The sequence below is a fragment of the Pipistrellus kuhlii genome, unplaced genomic scaffold, assembly GCF_014108245.1.
Source record: "Pipistrellus kuhlii isolate mPipKuh1 unplaced genomic scaffold, mPipKuh1.p scaffold_m20_p_1, whole genome shotgun sequence".
Taxonomy (NCBI): Eukaryota; Metazoa; Chordata; class Mammalia; order Chiroptera; family Vespertilionidae; genus Pipistrellus; species Pipistrellus kuhlii.
In genome coordinates this window covers 76,943,860-76,966,983 of record NW_023425404.1, presented here as the reverse complement: position 1 = coordinate 76,966,983, position 23,124 = coordinate 76,943,860, and the positions used below count along the sequence as shown (strand labels likewise).

General features: G+C 44.9%; 1 protein-coding gene and 1 long non-coding RNA gene across 8 annotated transcripts in view; one reads left to right on the top strand and one right to left on the bottom strand.

The window, feature by feature from the left end:
- The window catches only part of SEPHS1 (selenophosphate synthetase 1), a 32,775-nt gene extending 18,409 nt beyond the window's left edge, over nucleotides 1–14,366 (bottom strand). For 2 of the 7 annotated variants that reach the window (XM_036452652.2, XM_036452659.2), the window contains exons 1-3: nucleotides 14,053–14,364; nucleotides 9,662–9,932; nucleotides 1,379–1,482 (exon numbers count right to left, since the gene is read on the bottom strand). In XM_036452652.2, the coding sequence (XP_036308545.1) occupies nucleotides 1,379–1,482; nucleotides 9,662–9,854 (297 nt within the window). In that variant the 5' untranslated portion in view covers nucleotides 9,855–9,932; nucleotides 14,053–14,364. Of the gene's footprint in view, nucleotides 1–1,378; nucleotides 1,554–1,581; nucleotides 1,615–9,661; nucleotides 9,933–13,255; nucleotides 13,743–14,052 lie in introns of those variants that run through there. The other 5 variants (XM_036452688.2, XM_036452625.2, XM_036452643.2 and 2 more) reach the window with 5 other exon arrangements.
- Nucleotides 14,367–15,800: 1,434 nt separating this feature from the next.
- LOC123652855 lies at nucleotides 15,801–19,369 on the top strand. Its single transcript, XR_006742382.1, has 2 exons — nucleotides 15,801–16,615; nucleotides 17,765–19,369. It is a non-coding gene; the product is annotated as an uncharacterized LOC123652855 (long non-coding RNA).
- The last annotated feature ends 3,755 nt before the right edge of the window (nucleotides 19,370–23,124 follow it).

The following is a 23,124-nucleotide window of genomic DNA, read 5'->3' as shown; positions in this document are numbered from 1 at the left end:
ATATTTTTTATTGATTTTTTACAGAGAGGAAGGAAGAGGAATAGAGTTAGAAACATCGATGAGAAACATCGATTAGCTGCCTCCTGCACACCCACCCCACCCCACCGGGGATGTGCCTGCAACCAAGGTACATGCCCTTGACCAGAATGGAACCTGGGGCCTTTCAGTCCGCAAGCCGACACTCTATCCACTGAGCCAAACCAGTTTCGGCTAAGCCATTCATTTTTCCAAGTTATTCAAGTTCCCACCTTTCTTTTTCAGACACTTTCCATTCTAAATACTGGGAGAAGCCTACAGTTTATTTAGATGGAAAACGGGGAGTGGGAAGATGTTAGTGGGAGCAAGGTTGGAGGTACAGTCTGGGAGGAAGAGCTGTGGAGTAAAAACAAGTGCCTGAAAGAAAACATGGAAACAGCCACTTATCCTAAACATATTCTAAAGAAAGGTGAACTTTACTGATTATAGAGAAGATAATTTCTATACACTTGGATGGATAAATTTTTGTACCTTCTTTTAACTGAGGCAACAAGTGGTTTACAGTTTGGGTGCCAAGTGCTGGTTAGAGCTACAGTGACTTACTGCCCCTTCTGTTCTGGATTCTCTCAGATTCTTTTAGCAGATGCGGGAAATGGGATGAATTCTGGTTCTAACTATTTTTGCCATCTGGTCAGGTGGGACACCTGGGCTGTGGCATACCTCAGTCTCTCAGGAACACTGCTTTAGAGGAGAGAACAGATGGATGTGTGGAGGGAAAACAGGTTTCTAATAACCTGTGTGCCTGTCACTGGCACCTCACCCCCACCCCCTTTTAGCTGCCTCATGGCCCAAGTCTCTATGTGTGCAGCTTCATCCCAGTGCCCTTGGCACAAAGGAACTTGGATCCAGCAGTTCAGACAAATCTACACAGTGAGTACAAAACACAATTGGGGGTGAGAAGAATGCCTAGAATCAAAATAAATAGTCAAGAAGTTAAATTGTGATGAGCTCTATTCTTGATGAAAGTATCTAGGATTAAACCTATACAGGGTATGGCACATCTCTGGCTGGAAACACAGGAATGAGGGGTTTACAAATATCAAAGAAAGAAAAAAATTACAAACATGCCAGTCAATAGACACTGTTAGTAGACAGCAGGTGTTCTTGCACAAAAGCAGCAGAGGGATTTCTGCCTAATTGCTCATGTGCAGTACAAAGGGTGAACAGGAAATAGACCAAATGGTTGCAACTGCAGGAGTCACATCAGTGGTGGGATAAGAACAATTTGAATATAACAAAAATAAGAACACACACACATACAAACACACACAGAACCCCAGCCACAACCCAAAACCAATTGAACAGCAGTTCGAGATGTAAAAACATATTAGGTCAAACTTACCATCATGTAAGGGTCATCGACGATAGGATAAATGTAATCTGTGGTTTGCACCAAGGAAAGACCACCATGCCTCAAAGGAATGACACAAGTGTCCATCCCAATGCCTGAAAAGATGGAAGTCATCATAATCCACACGTCAATAGGAAACACCATTTCATCTTATGTCATCAGTGTTCTGAATAGGAGAGTTTTGTATGAGATACTTACAGCATGCTGCCAACACAGCAATGTGTTTCCTATCAAGAAGGATAACTGAAACAAATGTGAAACATAACTAGCTAAAGATAGAAGAGTAAAATCTGTTAAGACTTGAAGACTCACGTTCAATATGCTCTAATTTTAGCCCTTAACTGTGCCTTGAACAGACTCTTTCCTTTGTATTACTATATCATGTGACAGGCACCATATAGAATTTCTTTAAAGATGCGAATAGCATAAATGGAGCTTGGGTTGTTTTATCTACAGTTGATTTTAGTTTAGGCATTATTGTTTTCCCAACAGAAAATCTGTTAAGTATATTACCCACATAAAATATTACTTCCCCATTTTAGTCAAACATGAAAACAATTAGAAAAAAGGAAGACAAAGCCAGTCTAGGAATCCATCATTTCCAACCAAGCAAGTACGTAAACACTGCAGCACCTAAAAGCATGTTTAACCCTACCAGACCCGAGGCCCTGAACCTAACCTGGGCTCCTGAGCATTAAAGAGAAAAATCAACATGATATAGAAAAATGTTAGTTATATGCAAACAAGTGGTTAGAATAAGATGGAACTTGGAGACATTGTAGAAAATAGGTCTACCTTTCATCTAGCGCCAATATTCCACCTTTGTGTGCCAATCCACCCAGCAGGATTAGCCTTGTTTCACACAGAGGTACTTCTTGCAAACTGAGCACCAGATGTTGCTCTTCACCTTCTTGCATGGATTGCCTTTGTAAGACACTCCAGGATTTTGCTTGTTGTACCTGGAGTGCTTTGCCATGCACACAACACAGATATGATCAGACGATGTCCCAGGGAGAATCTCTGGAAAATGATTGCCTGGGGTCATCCATTGAGGGCAGGGTTCCTTTTCTGGGTGGCGGTGGGCTGATGTCAAGTATCCACCAATAAGTTGCCGGCACAGTTTCTGAATATATTTGGTGAAATAAACTGGCTTTTTTTGAAGCAGCTTGCTGCTTTGAAGAATATAAAAGAATTATAACTGGCCCACATAAAAAATTTTATGAAAAGCCACCGGGGCCAGCAGTAATGACGAGACTGGTGAAGGCGGATCATCTGGTCATTTTTGTCATAGCTACTCATATATTTATGATAGTCCTTCACCAGCTGTGGCATCTTTATTTCTTCTGTTTATTACTACATTTGGGCTGGATCATGGTAGTTTGAAATAAATGTGGTGGGCTTTATATTCTGCAAAATGGAACATGTTACACTTTCTTGACATAGATAGCGACTGTCACCCCTAGCAAGTTTTTTCTTCACACTTTTCAGTGACTTAGGAAACTGTTTCCTGTTTTGCTGCAGGGTTCCCACAATTCCTGTGTGTAATTCTGACAGTGCATATTTAGCAAGGGTTATAGAGTTGTAGAACCGGTGCATGACAAGAACATGTGATTTATTTTCCATTGCACATGAGGTCAGGAGACAAACGACTGTATTTCCTACTGGGCCCAAGTCTTTTATAGGCATTGGTGCAGCACCAGTGTAGATTTCTGCATTCAAAATGTAGCCAGTCTCACCTTCACAGAGAAGGAAAGACTTGATGCCCACTTTGTGGGCTTATCCTTGATATACTGCTTGATGGCCAGTTTTTTGTCGGGACCATCCCCTCATCTAGGCTCAGATGTTGCTGTGGCAGATAGAAGTGGAGAAACTTGGGGAGCAGACTTTCCAAGAAAGGCCTAACTTTATATATTCTGTCTTATCGATATCTGTGTCTTCCTCATCAATTATGTGTAAAAAAACTCCAAAGGGCCAAGAACCTGTCTCGAGTCATAACATTTCAAAATCCGGGAGTAAACCCAAGGAAGACAGAGCCCTCATTTGTCCAATAATCCTGATAGCTGGGCTTTTATACATGAGCATTCCATATAGATCCTCAGTCCAAGAAAAGCCTTCATTTCTTCTAAAGTAGCATCCTTGAAATTTTTGGAGTTGAGCTTTGCTATATGCAATTGGTGGGCCCGGAAGCTGGTTTTCTCTGTCAAATTTTGCCAGAAAGTATCATCCAAAAACAAGGATAAAAAGTCAATTGGTTCACTCTTCTCTGTGATAGATCCAAGAATGTTCACTGGGCCTTTTCCATCCTCAATGAAATTCAGATCTGCATTTGGTGATACAAAATTCCTTGTCCAACCTTCATCACCACCTACATCTCTCCATCAGCAGTTTGAGGGACACACCCCCTTCTCTTACTATCAATCTAGCTCTAGATCTATGAGGTTCAACATTCAAGCTCTCACTGTCTGTGTCACTTGAACTGGAAACATATTCTTGATGAAATTCTGACTCCTCAGAATCTGAATTAACCAAAGTATTGATCACTTATTGGACTGTGATAAGCCTAGACCTACTTCGCTTTCTTGTTGAAGTGCTTGGTTCATCAGCTGCTCATTTCATTGTGAATTTTCAGAAATTTTTCATGTCAAACCACACAAAGTCAATTTAAACATATGGGGGCAGACATTTGCAATGGCTAACCATGAGGTTTGACCATGATTGGTTGGTTATATTTAGTTTGTGACGCATTTTTTCACGTACTAGGCAAAGTACAGAAAATTAGGTACAGCGGTATAGCAGCAGATTCAGAAATTACCGAAAAATCAGTACAGCGGTCTGGTAGGGTTAAAGAGGAAACCTTACATATGACGCTTCTATTAATTTATAATATGAAGGGGGAGAGGTGTGTGTGTGTGCGCTAAAAAGCCTGTCGGAAGTATTTCAATTTATTAAAATTGTTGCTAAACATTTAGAATAAAATATAAATAACTGATAGGCTAAGGTATAATTCTCTTTTCCTGAAATTAGTTTAGAAACCACAAAGACCAGCTCCTATAAGTTATATTTCTTTAAAAATCATCTGTAATGCAGGCATTTTACAAATTCAATTTGGCCTTCCCACCAAGTAGGCTGAACAGAACTTTCCTACACCTCTCTCAAAAGGATACCGCCTGCTCTGACTTCACCTGTGCAGTCCATCAACCAAAGAAAAAGGCAGATGAAAAAGGCAGGATGAAGTACAAAAGGTAGCAAGGGGATGCCACCCTCTCAACTCAGAATTCTGAAGGAAACAAGAATAACTCACATTGAACCAAATGAAACCAGGACTTCTGTACCATTCATATTTTGCATAAGTAAAATGCTGAAGCACAACTATTTCTGCATCACCACAGCAATATACTTAACAGAGTGCAGGATAGAGGAGCACTTTTCCCCCCAGATCTTGGTCCATCATTACTAATGCAAAAATAAATTTTATTAAAAAGTCACAAACACTTCAGACAGACTGACTCCCCCCCCCAATAGCTAACTCTTGGTGGGAAATTGTTAAAGAGTTTAGTTTCAGAATGGCAAATCTCACAAATATGTGACAATGGAACCCACTTTACCAATGATTGGTTTTCATGTGTATTAGACAAGAATCTGTGCAATGACTCATTTAAACCGTGTATATGTATAGACTCTCAGAAATTTCATTTAACAACTGTTCTTTAGCATTTAAGTGGAAATAGAGCAAGAATCACATTTAACATATTGATTATCCCTAAACTGGTCATTCCGAGTGTATTACTATTTATTTTAAAAATTAGTATAGTTTTCTTAAGTTTTCACATACACTATAGGACTTCAGAAATAGACACTAAAAACAGTCACTGAGCCCTAGCCAATTTGGCTCAGTAATAGAGTGTCGGCCGGCGGACTAAAGGATCCTAGGTTTGATTCCGCTCAAGGGCACATGCTCAGGTTGGGGGCTTGATTCCCAGTAGGGAATGTGCAGGAGGCAGCTGATCAATGATTCTTGCCCATCATTGATGTTTCAATACCCCCCCCCCCCGAACTCAATAAAAATGTATTTAAAAAAACCCTCACAGAAAATAAAGATATAATTTATTCAAAGCATTACAGAATTTACATTCTTTTATAAAAAGTCGCTGAATATTAGCTTTAAATGTTTCTAATTTCAGTAATCTTAAATTTGAATTACATATATTTAATTTGTAAAGTTTTAAATTTCTATTTATAACTAGCATCAGAACATTTTAACTGATGACTCATGAGCATTTTCTGAGAGCTGAATAGAAGTTCACATTATCCCCATTTCTTCTTTCATAAGCTACTGACTGCATGTGGTCATGGTGCATGTGAAATGTGTTTATTCTAAATAAGAGTTGCATAGTAAGTGTAACATACTTATCAGATTTTATACACTTAGTATCAAAAACCCAAAATCTGATGTTTTATATTAATTGTTGAAATAATATTTTTATATGATTAAATGAAATATATCAAAATGAATTTCACCTAATTCTGTTTTTTTTTTTAAACGTGACTACTAGAGAATTTAAAATTACACATATAGTTTACATGTTTCTTTCGGACAGTAACTGGTTTACAAATCACCTATCAAATTCTAGGAAGGAAGAAAGTGTGAGCCCGAAAGAACTAGATAGAATATCAAGGTGAAAGAGAGAGGGACAATTCAGAATGAGGGCAAGTGGGGACAAAGGGAAATGCCAGGAGTGGAGGAAGCTTCTCAAGTACCAATCTGAGCAGTGTTATGTTCAATTATCAGTGGGGAACAGGGAACTCTAGTTTTTCAGCAAGACTGAAAATATTCATCAAGAAAACCCAAATCATCATACCGTCACCAAGAATGAATATTTGACATCTCTTAAGTACCAGACAATAGATGTACCAGGTTCTCAGATACACTTACTTGAACATTTCTTTAGTTAGAATACATTTAACATGCATACATTTAACAACAATGTATGGTTTGTCCTTCAATTAATAGCATCTTAGAATACAGGAAATATGACCACTTTTAGGAAAAAATTTAAAAACAAGCAAGCACATTTGTGTGGATGAACTTATAGACAAACATTCATACATACATGAAATTATAAACAAACATACATACGTAAATATATATATAATACACGGTGCATGTACAAACAAGTTCTGGTATAGTAATTTATTATCCCAATGTATAGATCAAGAAACTGAGGCATCAGGAGGATTAAAAACATGCAGAGTAACATTAGTGACTATTGACAGTGTCAGGATATAAATCTAGATATGATTCCAAAGGAAAGTTATGCCATCAAGATATACCACAAGATATACTCAATTTTAATACTATGCTTCCTTTAGCATCTATTTGCTTTTGCTTGTAAACTAGAGCCCACAGCTACACCTACCAAATGCCATAAAGGCAAATTTTGTGGCTGTGCATTTTTCTGGGAAGGGGATAGCTTTCATTTACTTCTCAAAATCCCTATGTGACCAAAGCCCATCGCCTTTGTGTTCTTTTCCCTGCCCCTTCCCTTGCTGGTGTCATCTGTCCCCTTTTGCCGCTGCTAAGGATTATAGATGGTGCAGCTCCTCTGCCCACTTTGAACACGTTTGGATTTAGAAACCAGATGACAGAGGGCAGGGGAATGGGAAGATGTGGATTTCGGATCTGGACCGTGGCCAAGCATCATGAGGCTGCTGAACAGAGCAAATGATCCTACCCCTACTCATTATCAAAGCACTTAACAACAGAGGGAAGTTATAAAAAGAAATTATTACTTTATCCACAAGGTTTTTAATTGCATTGTTTTTGCCCCATTCAGCAACTTGTTTTTCTTGACAAAGTTATTTACGAGTTTTTTCAGTATACAGATGCTTCTCAATTTATGATGTTGCTACATCCCAATAAACCCATTGTAACTTGAAAACATCCTGTCAAAAATGCAGAACATCATAGCTTAGTCTAGCCTACCTTAAACATGCTTAGAACATACACAATGAATACAATGCAGAGTATCAATTGTGTCGCTGTGTGATATCTTGGCTGACTGTGACTGTGGCTCACTGCCTAGCATCACAAGAGAGCATCATACAGCACATTGCTATATGAATAGATTTATAGTTTTGAAAAGATTTAAACTCCAAGTACAGTTTCTACTTGAACGTGTACTGCTTTTGTACCATCATAAAATAAAAAGTCATGAAATGAACCATCATAAATCAGGAACTATTTGTATTCTTACTTCTTGTAAAGTAAGCTATTATCCAATCCAATTCACTCATGTAGTATTTCTACACACTCAGACATCAGCTAGTTGAGGATGTTTTAAATTGAGCTCCTGGGAGTCCTGAGGTCCCTAGAGTTTGGGCTGTGAGCTTTCCTCTCCTAATCTAAGTCACTCTGCTTTTATCTACTTTGTATATTAGGGAAGAAAGGAGTACCCTCGGTTGAAACCAATGTTGTACTCACAATATGATAATGGGTGAAATAAAAACCTTATTTAAGGCCCTGGCTGGGTTTCTCAGTGGACAGGGTCGGCCTGTGGACTGGAGGGTTCTGAGTGTGATTTTGGTCAAGAACGCATGCTCGGGTTATGGGCTCGAACCCCAGTGGGGAGGCGTGCTCGGGGCAGGTGAATGATGGTTTTCTCTTGTCAGTGATATCCCCCCCCCCTCTCCCTCCCCCCTTCCTCTCGGAAAAAAAAAAAAAAATATATATCTAAAACACACACACACACACACACACACACACACACACGACCTTATGCAAGAAAGCTGATCAGCCTTGGCCGCTGTGGCTCAGTTGGTTGGATGACCAATTCGATTCCCGGTGAGGGCACCTGCCGGGTTGCATGCTCAATCCTCAGTAGGGTACATGCAAGAGGCAGCTGGTTGATGTGTTGCTCTCGCATCGATTTCTCTCTCTCCTCTTCCCCCCATCTGTCAAAATCAATAAAGATACGTAAAATGCAATAAAAACACTGGCAAATATTGATATCTCTCTTCAAGACTTCATTTTACTTGGCCTCTCAGCAGCTTTAAAAAAAAAAAAATAAAAAAAGAAAGAAAGCTGGCCCAGTGTTTGTCAGTGGTTAGAGCAGCAGACCTCAGGTTTGATTCCAGTCAAGCGCAAGTACCCAAATTGTGGTTTGCTCCCCGTCCCCAGGACAAGTGCCAGAGGCAACAAATCGATATGCCTCTTGCTCACATCAATGTTTCTCTCTCCCTCTCTTTCACGCTCTGAAAAACCAATGGAAAAAATATCCTCAGATGAGGATTAACAAAATAAAATAAATAAATATGATAAGAAAATAAGAAAGCGGATCAAGTCACACACTCAAACTACAAAACATCCAGATTCCTAGAATATACACCAAACATTCAAATAGCAAAGTGATCAGTCTTGCATCACTTTGTGTGGTACTGACAAACCACACAACAAAAGCTAACACACAATACCCCAATAACTCAGAATTTCTTTTTAATACCTACGTTTGGGAAAGGTAAACCACTGATGACATTGGGAATTCAATAAAGAAACAACATAGCTCTCAGATGACATCTGGGGTCAAGTAAAGATTCAGGCCTGTCTTCTTCCCTTCTGTGTCTGGGACAGCTTTCTTCTCCCTCCTGCCTGCAGGGACTTTTTAAGCAATGCACATTGAGGAGAAATACCCTAACCCACCCTCCTCAATCCAGTCAAAACTCTCAAGGAGTTTCTGCTTAATACCGTACTCAGCTAACCAGTAAAATCAATTTAATAAAAAATGCTTTTACTGTAATATGTCTCAATCGTGTATTTAATAGTTTATAAATGGTTAAGGCACATTTCTTGATGATTTTCAAATACTTACTCCTCCAAAAATTGTAATAACATAAATATCATTGCTTCATCCTTTGAATCTTTTTTTTTAATTATTATTTTTTTATTTCAGGAGGAAGAGAGACAGAGAGAGAGAGGGAAAGAGAGAAAGGGAGGAAATCAGTAAGAGAGAATCATTGACTGGCTGCCTCCTGCATGCCCTACTAGGGATCAAGCCCACAACCTGGGCATGGGCCCATGTCTAGAGTCAAACCTGGGACCCTTCAGTCTGCAGGCTGATGCTCTATCTATCCATTGAGCCAAACCAGCTAGGGCCTCTGAAACTTTCTTAAAATTATTTTAAAGGCAACATGGAAGAAGAGATGTCTGGTTTTTCACTCTGACTATATTGCAGCCAAGATGCTTTACTCACAGAAATAGAAAAACAATGGTTCACATACCAAGCCTTGGCATAACTGCTCCCAGGAACTGCTCATCTTCTTGGAAGTGGTTCTCTTGTAAGGATTCCAGCAATTTCTGCAGGACATCTTGGGGCACTTTGCAGCCAGTGCCCTTCAGTTCAGTAAATCTCGTTAATCGGAAGCTCTTATCCAATTCATAACTTTCCGGGTTAAAAGACTCCCGTGTAGACATGATTCTTGGGTGTACACACCTCACAGCTGGGCTTCCTCTCCTCCCTCTCTTAGTCCACTGGTTTCTTCACAGATACACCTGAGTATCATCAAAACACAAAGACACCATTAAAAGGTTTCTCACTAGTATCTGCCAAGAATCAAATGAATACATGAAGGTGAAAAGTAAATGTGAAAAGGACTGAAATCAATAAGACCACTGGGAAATGATGATCTGAGGCTATAACAGTTCAGTCACAGTGAGGCATAAACTAATTTTTTAAAGTGACTATATCATCACAAGCATCCTATCTAATAAAAGAGTAATATGCAAATTAACCATCACTCCACTACACCCACAAGCCAAGGCCACCAGCCATGCCCACTGTCCAATCAAGAGTGATTATGCAAATTAACCCTAACCAAGATGGCTGCAGCCACTGAGCGAGCAGGAGAGAGGCTTGGGTTTCCCTGAGATGGAGAAAACCAAACTTTCCACACACCCTGGCTGGCTGAGGCCTCCACTCAAGGCTACATTTAACCCTTTGCACTCCGCTGTCCCCTCTCAGGGGACATTGGAATTCTAGCATATCACTCGGATGTCCCCTCTCAGGGGGGACATTGCAGTTAATTAGTGATTACGGGGAATTGAGTTAATTCAACGCACGTGTCCGCTGCAAAGTAGCGTCGAGTAGCTGGTAGCCAATGTCCAGAATGGTTCGGAGTGCAAAGGGTTAATTATAGAAGATAAATCCCAACAGAAATGGTGGCAGCCACGGATAAAGAGAGCAGGAGGCTAGGGTTGCCCCCGCGATGGAGGAAGCCAAGTTTTCCACATACCCTGGCCAGCCCAGGCCTCTGCTTAAGGCTACAAAGTTTCAATTACAGAAGATAAAGAAATCCCAACAGAAATGGCTGCTGTCATGGAGCAAGCAGAAGGCTTGGCTCTGCTCCAGGCTAAAGTTTTAATTGTAGAATAAATAAACCCCAAATACCAGGGCCTCCACTTGGGTCGGGGGGTGTGGGTGGGGGGGCGTGACTGGCCTGCAAACCCCCATAGGTCCCTTGTCCAGGCCACCCCATGCCCCAAGGGAACCCCCACCTTGATCTGGGACAACCTTCAGGGCAAACCAGTAGGCCCCCACCCATGCACCAGGCCTCTATCCTATCTAATAAAAGAGTAAAATGCAGATTGACCATTATTCCAACACACAAGATGGACAGCAGGGGAGGGCAGTTGGGAGGGACCAGGCCTGCAAGGGAGGGCAGTTAGAGGGTGACCAGGGCAGCAAAGGAGGGAGCTGGGGGGCAACCAGGCCTGCAGGGAAGGGCAGCTTGGGGGTGGGGGAGACCCAGGCCTGCAGGGAAGAGCAGTTTGGGGGGATCTGCAGGAGAGGGCAGTTAGGGGTGACCAGGCCTATAGGGGAGGGCAGTTAGGGGCAAACAGGCTGGCAGGAGAGCAGTCAGGCATCAATCAGACCAGCAGGGGAGTGGTTAGGGGGTGAGCTGGCTGGCTGGCAGGCAGAAGCGGTTAGGGGCAATCAGGAAGGTAGGCAGGCAAGCAGTCCTGGATTGTGAGAGGGATCCCAGATTGAAGAGGGTGCAGGCTGGGCTGAGGGATACCCCCCCTCCCCGCACACGAATTTCATGCATTGGGCCTCTAGTCTATATATATAAAAGCCTATTATGCAAAGTGTCCCCTCAGGAGTTTGACTGACCAGGATTTTGATCGCTTGCTATGATGTGTGCTGACCACCAGGGGGTGGCGTGGAATGAAGGGAGGCCCTGGCCGGCAGCTGCTAGGGACCTACCCGTGTACATATTTCATGCACTGGGCCTCTAGTCCCTCTGAAGATGGAACTACGGGGCAGCTGGTTAACATGACAGTGCCATCTTGAAAAGTCACAATTGCTTCTAGTGGGAAGCATTATGAGAAAACATCTAGTCACTTCATCTGTCAACCCAGAAGCACTGTGATTTAGAAATTAGATGTTCTGTTAAAATGACTTTTCTGATATCTTTGCTATATCACATAGAAAAATAAAGCACCTACTAAATACTTTGCAGGAAAAGGACACTGATGAAAAGGCATTTGATGAAATTCTTCATGATGGTAAATTCAATTTTAGAAAATTGAGCCAGAAGTATACAAAACTAACAGGTAATCTCACTAAAGAACACAACTTTAAAACTGGAATGGCTGTTTAACACAACAGGGTTGAAGAGTGGCGTAAAGTTTTACTGCAGTGCTCGTTCCTAGAAAGCAAACATCTGCTTAACTTGTACACACACATCATTGACAAAATATGCTACTGCATATTTTCACTGCAGAACTAAAATGATAACTTATGCTGTACTAAATCACTAGTTATTCGGTACCATTGGAAGTTTCTGGAACAAGCACTTTCAAGTTTGAAACCTTTGGGGCTAACCCAAAAGCTCACATGTGTTCTCAAACCTCCCGACTGATATTTTATTGGGCATAGAATTACAGACATCCAAAGTTATAGGGTCAGTTTCCCTTATAAAATGTATAATCAAGGACACAATTCACATTTATAAGCGTTTTCAACCCCCTGGGAAGGACATCACATTTAAATAAATCTCACAAAGCCCGAGTTTGGGCAGTAATCCAAACCGTCTCTACAAAAAACATTTGGGGGAGCAAGAAGTGTGGTTTGAAAAGCTACAACGGTGCAACTTTCCAAGAACACAACCTGTCCAAAAGGAGGCCGGCATGAGAGCAAAAAGCAAGTGACGGAGATGGAATTTTGAAGCCATCCGAGTTAGAAAAGTCCAACAGCACGTGGACTTGGAAAAGAGTCTGGAACAAAAACAAATCCTTTCCTCTCAAAATGCCTCGCATGTAGCACAGCCTCACGCCTACCAAGAACAACAACAAAAACCAACTCACGAGACATCCAGTTATTTTCCTGCTCTAATCCCTATTCAAAGAAGAATAGGGGGGGGGAAACAGAGGAATTTGGGGGACTCAAGTTCCTTTACAACATGACTTATACCTTGCAATATTTTTAAAGTGAAAAAAGTCTAAAACATAAGGCACTCAGGAGTTTTAAAGTTGGCACTTAGGGACTCCAATCACACCCACATCAGAACCTTAAAGAGACACAGCCTTGCACGGTGGGGAGGGCCTGAGGGAGGCGGGCTGCTTGGGAAAATAAGCCATTAATGGAGGTCGGGGGAGAGGGGCTGTGCACACGTGCAAAATCGCCGTCAGTCAGCTCCAGCCCCAAAGCCGCCTGTTTACACCTTTAAAACAATAACATGAATATTTAAAGTAACGGTTAACTCTTCCCTTTCCGGGCCACGTTTACACTTCTTCCAACCAGACGGCGAGGCGGGCAGCGCGGCTGAGGGGCCGCGGCAGGGCGGGGAGAGGGTGCGGCCCTGCCCGGCGCCCACCTACCTGCAGGCCTACGCCCGGGACCCCGACAACGGAGGGGGCGCGGCGACCGGGGCGCCCCGGCCCGGCGCTCGCCACGAAGCACACAGGGAAGCCGCCGGAGCACCGGGCGCGGAACCCCGGGGCGCCTCGGACCTCAGGCTGCTGCTCTGCAAGGCCGGCCGGGCCCGGGCTCTTTGTGCGGCGCGGCGGGCTGGCCGCGGCCGGGGCAGGCGGCGCGGTGCCGCTGGCGGGGCCATGCCCACACCCCGTCCTCCCGGCCGCGGCGACGGCGGGCACCGCGCGGCCCACTGGCCACGGCGGAGCGCGCGCGGCGGGACTCCGGCCGGCGGGACCCCGGCCAGCGGGCCGCCCGCGCCCGGCCGGGGCGCCCAGGTTAGGCCGGCGGCCGCACGCGGGAGGAGGGGGGGCGGGGAGGCGCCGCGCCGGGGGACCGGCCTAGGCTCTCCCGCCGCGCGCGCGGGCCGCCGCCGCCGCACAAAAATGTCGGCGGGCGAAAAAATTAACCCCTGCGTCGCCGCCGCCGCCCTCCCCCTCCACTCCTCCCCCGCCCTCTCCCTCCCTCCTTCCCCGGCCCGCGCGGCGGCGGCGGCGCGGGCGGCGCTTCTTTTTTAAAGCGGCCCCACCAAGCCCCGGCGCGGCCCCTCTGCAGGCAGCGCTCGCGCGCGCCGCTGTGCACGGCTCCCGGCGGCCCGGGCGGCCCGGAGGGGGATCCGCACGGCCGCCCGGGGCCTGCGGGCCGATATTCCCCTTTAAGCCTGGCGTCGCGCCCCCCCTCCCCGAGCCGGGCACTCACCGGTGCGCTTCGCGCCCTCCGCCTCCTCCCGAGAACGGGCCGCCGCCGCTCCCACAATGCACCGGGCGCGCCGGGCTCCCTTAAGCGTCGCCTGAATAGAAATGCCGCTCCCGGCGGAGGGCGGAGGGCGGGAGAGCCCGGGCCGCGCTGGGCGCCGCGGAGGCTCGGCCCGGCGCCGCGGGCCCCCTGCGGGGTACGGGCCGCCGTGCGCCGCCCCCAGTGGCCTCGAAGGGCCGTCTCCCTCCCTTTAAGGGGCGGCGGGCCGCGGCCGGAACGGCTCCGTGGCGGCGTGCGGCCCGGGAAGGGGGCGGGGGCGCCGTGCAGGCCGGAGCGCGGCAATGATTGGTCTCGGGGGAGGGGTGGGGGGTTGCAGAGGCGAGGAGCGGTGGCATCCGTTGCATGATGCAAAGGGGATTGGTTTCAAAAGTTGCGACTTGCATCTGCAGCAGCCTTTGGCGCCCAGGCCACGGACTTGTCTTTGACCCGCGGGGAGGGCTCCGAATGCTCCCTCAAACCCGGCGGGGCTCCGCCGTGCGGTGCGGGGCGCCCGGGCTGCTCCCCGCGCGGCACGTCGCATGGCGCGGGAAGACAATGACCACGGAGTCACTTTGAAAAACGTGGGAGCAGAGGAGAAGGTGCCTCTGCCGAGCGAAGAGTCGCTAACAATCACCGACCTCAGCGGCTCTCCCTTGTATTGTTTAGCCCGGCTCAGGTGTTAGTGTGAGCCACAGTGAACATGGAAGCGTCCCGCCAAGTTTCCTGAACTTGTGATGGGGTGGGAGGGAATCCGAGCTTAAGGCTCCTCAGTTATATTGTCTGCTCTTCACACATCCAAGTGCGTGCGTGCGTGCGTGTGTGTGTGTGTGTGTGTGTGTGTGAGTTAACAGCGGTACGAGAGCTTCAGGTTGTGAAGTTAACTTCTTCACGTTTTCGACTTTCTGTTGCATTGCTGACTAAAACCAAGCGCAGTGGGCTCAGACTATGTATTTTAGGGCTTCCCCTGAAACCAAGGAGTGCGGAGAACCAGACTTCTGGAGTAGCTGGTTCAGCATTTTCCCAATGTATTTTGGGGCAGGAGTGTGTAGGGTAACAGATGCTGACAGGTGCTTTAGGTTGCCAGTCAGGTTTGTAGGCTATGCAGGTGCCCTTTTCATTTTTTCTTTTTTTCTTTATTGATTAAGGTATTACAGATGGATGCCCTTTTCATTCTCTTTTTAAAATACATTTTATTGATTTTCTACAGAGAGGAAGGAGAGAGATAGCGAGCTAGAAACATCGATGAGAGAAACGGATCAGCTGCCTCCTGAACCCCCCCCCCCGCCCCAACTGGGGCTGTGTCCCTGGTCTGAATCGAACCTGGGACCCTCTCAGTCCGCAGGCTGACGCTCCATCCACTGAGCCAAACCGGTTTTGGTGCCCTTTTCATTCTTAAAATTGCTTTGACAATTAGGGTTTTCGTCTAGGTGAGGATGCAGAAGTGATGCGGATGACAACATGAGAAACAGGCTCCTCTGTTTTGTGTCCTTTCTCTGGGTTCTTGGATGTGATTTGTGGTTGGCAAACCGGGATCACCCGTGAAGTCTCAGATACAGTCCCCAGGCACCACTCCAGAATCAGGGCAGAATACAGGCATCTTTCTTTCCTGGTCCCTCCCTTTCAAAATTGATTTTGTGGGGTATTGTGGGGTTTTAGTTTTGTTTGGTTTTTAGCAAATAAATAAAATTTTTTAAAAAATGCACAACAACAACAACAACAACAAAAGTCACATTAGAAAAACAGGAATCTGGGCTTAGGGGAGGGGGTGGCTACAGAGGTGATTAGGGCCCCGTGTGAAGGAAGGTGCAAGTGCCGTGCTGAGGAGTTCGGTTTTTAGGCTGCAGTCAACAGAGTGTCAGTTTCTATTTTACAAGTTTAGTTTATAAGAAGCTTGTATCACATCTGGGGGATGCCCTCTCCCAGAGGGAAAAATGGGGCCACATCTCTAATGAAGAGGTAATGGTACTTACTAGTCAAACATGAAGTCCAGGGTATTTGCACTGAAGCAGCAGGAATGCAGAAAAGGGAGGGGATTTGAAGGGATTTCATGTGTAGTTGGAGGATGGAGCAGAAGATGATCCTTAGGTTTCTATTTTTCGAAGACTGGGGTGGTTATTGATGCTACAAATTGAAACAGAAACTGTTGGGGTGAGTTCAGCTTTCGAAATGTTTCAGGTGCCTGCCAGATAGTCTTAAGCATAAGGCAATCAGTAAAATAGGGTGGGGGTGTGCTCTGTATTTGAGATGCAAATGTAGGTCCATCAACATGTAAATGTATTTTGCTGCCTGGAAAAAGGTGAGATTAACCAGTGGGGAGTGGGGGTGGAGGGGAGGGGGAGACAGTGGGACCTTGGATGGAACCCAGCGGAGATTCCACCAATGGAATAGCTGGATGAGCTGGAAGCTGGTCCCTGCTGAGTCAGGCTAGCATCGTCAGAAAATGCTCACTCCCGAGAGCTCCTCTCAGTCCTTGCCCCCGTCAGCCTTCAGGCCAACTGGACTTTTCTGGAAGCTCAAAAATCTTTAGGTACCTATTCCTAGTGTTCCTTATTCTCCCAAAGTCTGTACCAGACTGCCCTCAGTAGCAGATGCACCTCGAGTAGAAAATGGATGGTCTCAGAGGAAACCCCCCAGTTCTCCCACCCTGGCCCCAGCCCAGCCCTCTGGTCATCAGGGCCAGTGTCCTGGAGGGAAGGCCACCTCTGTGCACGTCTGGTGCCTGCTGTGCTCCAGCGGCCACCCCTCCAACAATAGCTGACTTCCTGACTTACGATGCACCCCACAGTGTTTTATGGTCATCTCAGAATCCTCCCAACAGCATCAGGGTAAGATAAAATACTATTATGCTTTTTACTTTCATGGTGGAGGGAACTGAGGCTTAGACGGACTAACTTACCCAATGTTACTCTTACTTTGGGTCCCTCCAAGGTACATCTTGAGATGAGGTTTTGGGGGAAGAGAGTTTATTTGGGAGGTGATCTCAGGAAGCACAAGTCACGAAACCGGTTTGGCTCAGTGGATAGAGCTTCTGCCTGCGAACTGAGGGGTCCCGGGTTCGATTCCGGTCAAGGGCATGTACCTTGGTTGCCGGCACATCCCCAGTAGGGGGTGTGCAAGAGGCAGCTGATCGATGTTTCTAACTCTCTATTCCTCTGTCTTCCTCTCTATAAAAAAATCAATAAAATATATTTTTAAAAAATGGACAAAATGAGACCGGGAGGGAGAAAGCCAGAGAGAATGTGAGTGGGTTTCTTCTATGGACAGCAGGTTCAGTTGGCACTTCAGCGATACTGTGTGGAACCCCCTTTGATGGGCAGAATAATGGAACCACACTCCATCCCCACCCTCCCATCCTCACCCCAAAGGTGTCTGTCCCAATTTCTGGAACCTGTGAACATGTTATTTTACAAAGAAAAGAGGAATTCAGGTTGCATGTGCAATTAAGTTTGCTAATTATTTGATTAAAAGAGATTATCCTAGAACCATGGTCGGCAAACTGCAGCCCCTTGAATGTGGCTCTTCCACAAAATACCACGGCCTGGGCAAGTCTATTTTGAAGAAGTGGTGTTAGAAGAAGTTTAAGTTTAAAAAAACTTGGCTCTCAAAAAAAATTTCAGTTGTTGTACTGTTGATATTTGGCTCTGTTGACTAGTGAGTTTGCCAACCACCGTCCTAGAATATCTGGGAGGACCCAATGTAATCACAAGGGTCCTTCTTAGTGAAAGATGGAGTCGAAAGAGAACCAGAGAGATGGTGGTGTGAGAAGGATTCAGCCCAATGTTGCTGGCTATGAAGATGGGGCCACAAATCAGGGGAAAGAGGAGCCTTCTGGAAGCTGGAAAAGGTAAGAAAACAAGATTTTCCTCTAGAGCTTCCAGAAAGGAATGCACCCTGCTGGCATCCTGATGTAGCTGAGTGAGGTCCATATCAGTCTTTGGGTTCACAAAACTGTCAGATCATAAATGTGTGTTGTTTCAAACCGGAGTGTGGTAATTTTTCACAGCAACAGAGCATGTACACTCCCTTAAAATCGGACCATTGGCAGACAAGGAAGTGGAGGTGTTTATCCATTGACTCATCCTTCTGTGGCGGAGGATTGCCCCTGTCTTTCACGGGACTTCCTGGCCAGTGGAGCAGCCCTGAATGCCAGAAAGGCAGTTGGTGGAAGTGGGATGCTGTCAGTGGGCTGGAACCCCGTTCCCAAAGCTTCAGGCGAACTTATAGGTGGACCAGGCATCAGCCTCTGCCGCAGCACCCAGCTGAAAGCAGCCAAGCCAGGATTTAAACGGGGCTAAGTCTCCTTGGAGCCCAGGTGCCTAACCCAGAGAGGACTTCCCTGCAACACTCGAGGCCATTCTGTGACCCTCGGTGAAATTCTCCGGTTTGATGTTAGCTCTTCTCTCATTCTCCCTCTGACCTTCAGGCTCCACCTTAATCTGTTTTGGTATGTCCTCTTTAAGTGTCTCACTCCTATTCACCCACCCCAGCACTGATGTTCATCAGGTTGTCTTTGACTTTCTCATGCTCTTCCTTCTGGAGCCATGCTGTCCAATAAATACGGTAAGCCACTCCCCACTGGTGGCTACCAAATGCTCAGAATGTCAACTGAGATGTTCTCTCAGTGGGAAAAAATGCACTGGATTATGAAGACTTAAAAAAAAATCAATAGCATTTATATTGATTCATCTTGAAGTGTAATATTTTACATATGTTGGATTATATAAAATACATTATAGATTTCATTTGTCTTTTTTCCATCCGCATCATTTTAACCTTTTTTAAACATGTCCACTTGAACATTTACATGGTGGCTCACTGTATATTGCTACTGGGCAGCACTGCTCTAGAAATGCCCCGAACCCTACACTCAGGCATTCAAGCACTTCCATGAGTGTTCCACAAACACTTCAAATGCAGCATGTTGCAGAGCAAAATAATCATTTTCCTTTCAACTCTGCCCTGCTCTCCCCATCGACTTTCTCTCCATTTAGTGTCCTGGTGCATACACAGTTATCTGCTGCGCTGTCCATTCTAGAACCCTGGAGTTTGTCCCCAATTCCTTCCTTTTCCCAGTCATTACCACTAGTTGTATCTCCCTGCATGTTTTTCTATCAGACCTTCCCCTCCCTCCCCCTGTTCCTGTCTTTGTTCCTTGTCCCATTGCTCACCTTGACTGTTGTGGAAGTATCCTAGTTTGTGGTCTTCTTTTGTGTGATGTTGACTTGTTTCCATTCAGTCCAAAGTAATTAACTGCCAAAATGCCTATCCAAGGCAAACCTGATGGAGTTCTTTGGCTGCTTAAAATCTTTACGTGGCTTTCATTGCTTCTGATTCTGTTTCTCAAAATATGGCATACACTTTTGGTTATGCACAGGTGACTTTAAGGAGTCCAAGGAAGAACATTTTATTTTGATACTTATGTGTTCATTTCAACACAGATCATAAAGATAGAACTAACATCTTAGACCTGTGATTTAATCAATAATATTCTGTTGGACAAAAAGTGAGTCAAAATTTTAAAGAAACAGTAGCACGAGCTAAAGTTATAGCATAGGTCAAGTAAATAAATTTCAGACTTCTTAATATGGTTTGAAAAAAATAAACTTTCATGATTCAGTTTCTACTTTTCCTCTCTGATTTAATCTCTAGAAAGTGCCCTCTTCCTAATCATTAGCCATACAGCCATACTGAGCTACTTACAGATTTCCAGGCTCATCTGTTTTTCTGCTTAGCAGCTCTGCAAGCACAATTCCTTTGCTTGTGCCACTTTAACACTGTTTCTGGGAAATTATAAGTAAACCTATTCAAGATTCCAATCAAGAGTCTTCTTGTCAGCCTGGCTGGTGTGGCCTAGTGTTTGAGCATCAACCTATGAACCAGGCAGTCATAGTTTAATTCCCAGTCAGGGTATATGCCTGGGTTGCAGGCTTGATCCTGAGTATTGGGTGTGCAGGAAGCATCTGATCAATGATTCTCATCATTGATGTTTCCATCTCCCTCTCTTTTCCTCTACAAAAATCAATAAATATCCTATATAATAACAGGCTAATATGCAAACCTACCAAACAGTGGAATGACTAGTCGCTATGCCACACACCAGGGGACAGACGCTCAATGTGGGAGCTGCCCCCTGGTGGTCAGTGCGCTCCCATTGGGAGAGCACCACTCAGCCAGAAGCCCTGAGCTGGGTTCACAGCTGGTGAGCGCAGGGCGGAGGCAGGAGCCTTTCCCACCTCTGCGGCAGCACTAAGGATAGCTTAGGCCCATCAGTAGGACATCCCCCAAAGGCTTTTGGACTGTGAGAGGGTACAGGCCAGGACAAGGGACCCCCCAAGTGCATGAATTTTGTGCACTGGGCCTCTAGTATATCTATAGACATAAAAGCCTAAGCGATTGGTAGATGGTCTGGTAGCTATGACATGCAATGACCACCAGGGAGCAGATGCTCAATGCAAGAGCTGCCGAGCTGTGATGACTTGGCAGCTGCAGTTCTTGGGTGACACACCCAGAGCCAGAGAGGAGGGAGCCTGATTCTAGGGGGTGTCACCCAAGAACTGCCCTCTCACAATCTGGGACCCCTTGGGGGATGTTGGAGGGCCGGTTTTGGCCTGATCCCCGCAGGCCAGGCCCAGGAACCCTATCTGTGTGTGTGTGTGTGTGTGTGTGTGTGTGTGTGTGTGTATGTGTGTGTATATATTTTTTTTTAAAGGATTTAAAAATATATATATTTTATTGGTTTTTTACAGAGAGGAAGAGAGAGGGATAGAGAGTCAGAAACATCAATGAGAGAGAATCATCGATCAGCTGCCTCTTGCACACTCCCCACTGGGGATGTGCCTGCAGCCAAAGTACATGCCCTTGACTGGAATTGAACCTGGGACCTTTCAGTCCGAAGGCCAATGCTCTATCCATTGAGCCAAACCGGTCTCGGCCTATGTATATATTTTAAAGAGTCTTCTCTTCAGCCAGCCCTGGCCGTGTGGCTCAGCTGGGCGTTGTCCTGTGCACCCAAACTTTGCAGGATCCATTTCTGGTCAGGGCACAAGCTCAGGCTGCAAATTCAATCCCTGGGAGGCTCGTGCGGGAGGGAGCCTGTTATTTCCCGTTCACATCAATGTTTCTTACTCCTTTCTCTCTCTCTCCAAAAATCAATAATAAAAAAGAAAGCAAATCAACTTTTATTTATTTATTTATTTTTATTTTTATTTATTTCTTAGAGGAAGGGAGAGGGATAGAGAGAAACATCGATGAGAGAGAAACATCGATCGGTTGCCTCCTGCATACTCCCCACTGGGGATGCGCCCACAACCAAGGTACGTGCCCTTGACCGGAATCGAACCTGGGACCCTTGAGTCCGCAGGCCGATGCTCTATTCTCTGAGCCAAACCAGTCAGGGCAGCAAATCAATTTTTAAAAAGTATTCTCTCTGAAAAATTCTTTGACTACTCTGGGAGCAAAAAAACCACCCATCTGTGGTAGCCAGAATAATGGCTCCCAAAGACACCCATATCCTAATCACCTGTGAAAGTGTTACCTTACTTGGCGAAAGGGACTTTGCAGATGTGTTAATATATATATATATGTGTGTATATATATATATATATATATATATATATATATATATATGAAAGAGTAGCTGTCTACTGGAACCTTAGTTTTTGGAAAAGATGTGTGGCTACAAGAATAACCTTAGAGGAAAAATAGAGAGTGCCTCAAGTGATTTAGATGCAGCCTAAGATTGCATTAGGGATTTTGTTCCTACAAGAGAAACTTCTCTATTTTCATGCTGTGAAGTTTCCAACTGATCCATATCCCAGTAAAAATGGAAACCTCTGGCCCTGACTGGGTGGCTCATTTGGTTGGAGCATCATCCCATACACTAAAAAGGTTGCAGGTTTGATTCCTAGTCAGGGCACTGGATACGAAGGTTGCTGGTCTAATCCCCCATTGGGGCAGCCGATTGATGTCTCTCACATTAATGTATCTCTTCATCTCTCTAAAAATCAATAAAAACATATCCTTAGGAAAGCATTAAAAAAAAAAAAAAGGAAACAGCTGGAAAGGCCTTTTTTTTTAATTTTTTTTCTTTTTTCTTTTTTTTTTCCTTGAACAACATAAACACACTTTCTCCCTACTTCTAAGTATCATTTTCTTCATGCCACCAATGTCACCTAAAAAGTTGGGTCAATAGCAAACCTTACCTTTGAGCATCTATAGTTTGTTGGTACTGTGCTTAGTATAGGGGCCATGTAAACGGGTAAAAAATCTAACCACTGAAAGGAAATTGATATAATACCAAGTGCAAGGTCAAGGTCTTAGGGATTTTCTTTCTTTCTTTTCTTTTCATTATTCCTTCCTTCCTTCCTTCCTTCCTTCCTTCCTTCCTTCCTTCCTTCCTTCCTTCCTTCCTCCCTCCCTCTCTCTCTCTCTCTCTCTCTCTCTCTCTCTCTCTCTCTCTCTCTCTCTCTCTCTCTTTCTTTCTTTCTTTCTTTCTTTCTTTCTTTCTTTTTCTTTAGAAGACTAGGAGAGTCTATGAACCTTCTAAAGTCATGTGCAAAATTGTGTCTACTTGTACGTTCTGGGAAGAGAATTCCTAGGTTTCACCAGCTCCTCAAAGGGGTTCTGTGACCCCAGAGTCAGTGATAGATACAATGGCAAATGCTGTATGAGAACAGAATTTGAATTTGGAAGAGAAATTTGAAATACAGGGAGTACATTATTATTCCATTAATTTATTAATGCTTCAGTAATTTCAATAATTAGTCTTTTTTATTAGTGGTGTTTTATAACCTTGGATAAAAACCATAGTTTTTAGAAAGGAAAAAAGTGTTACAAGAAACTCAAGTTATGGCTTTGGCACTTTCGTGTTTGATTTTGGAAGGGGTGAATTTGTTATCAGTTGGGAGAAATCTTCGTCTCCCCTGGTTGCTCATGGTTGTGGGCTTCTTACAAGATCCTGAGAAAAGGAACTTTCTGAGACTCCCTGGGAGGATGAGGCATTGTAGGAAGCTTTATTTGTGTGGAATCAAACCTCTG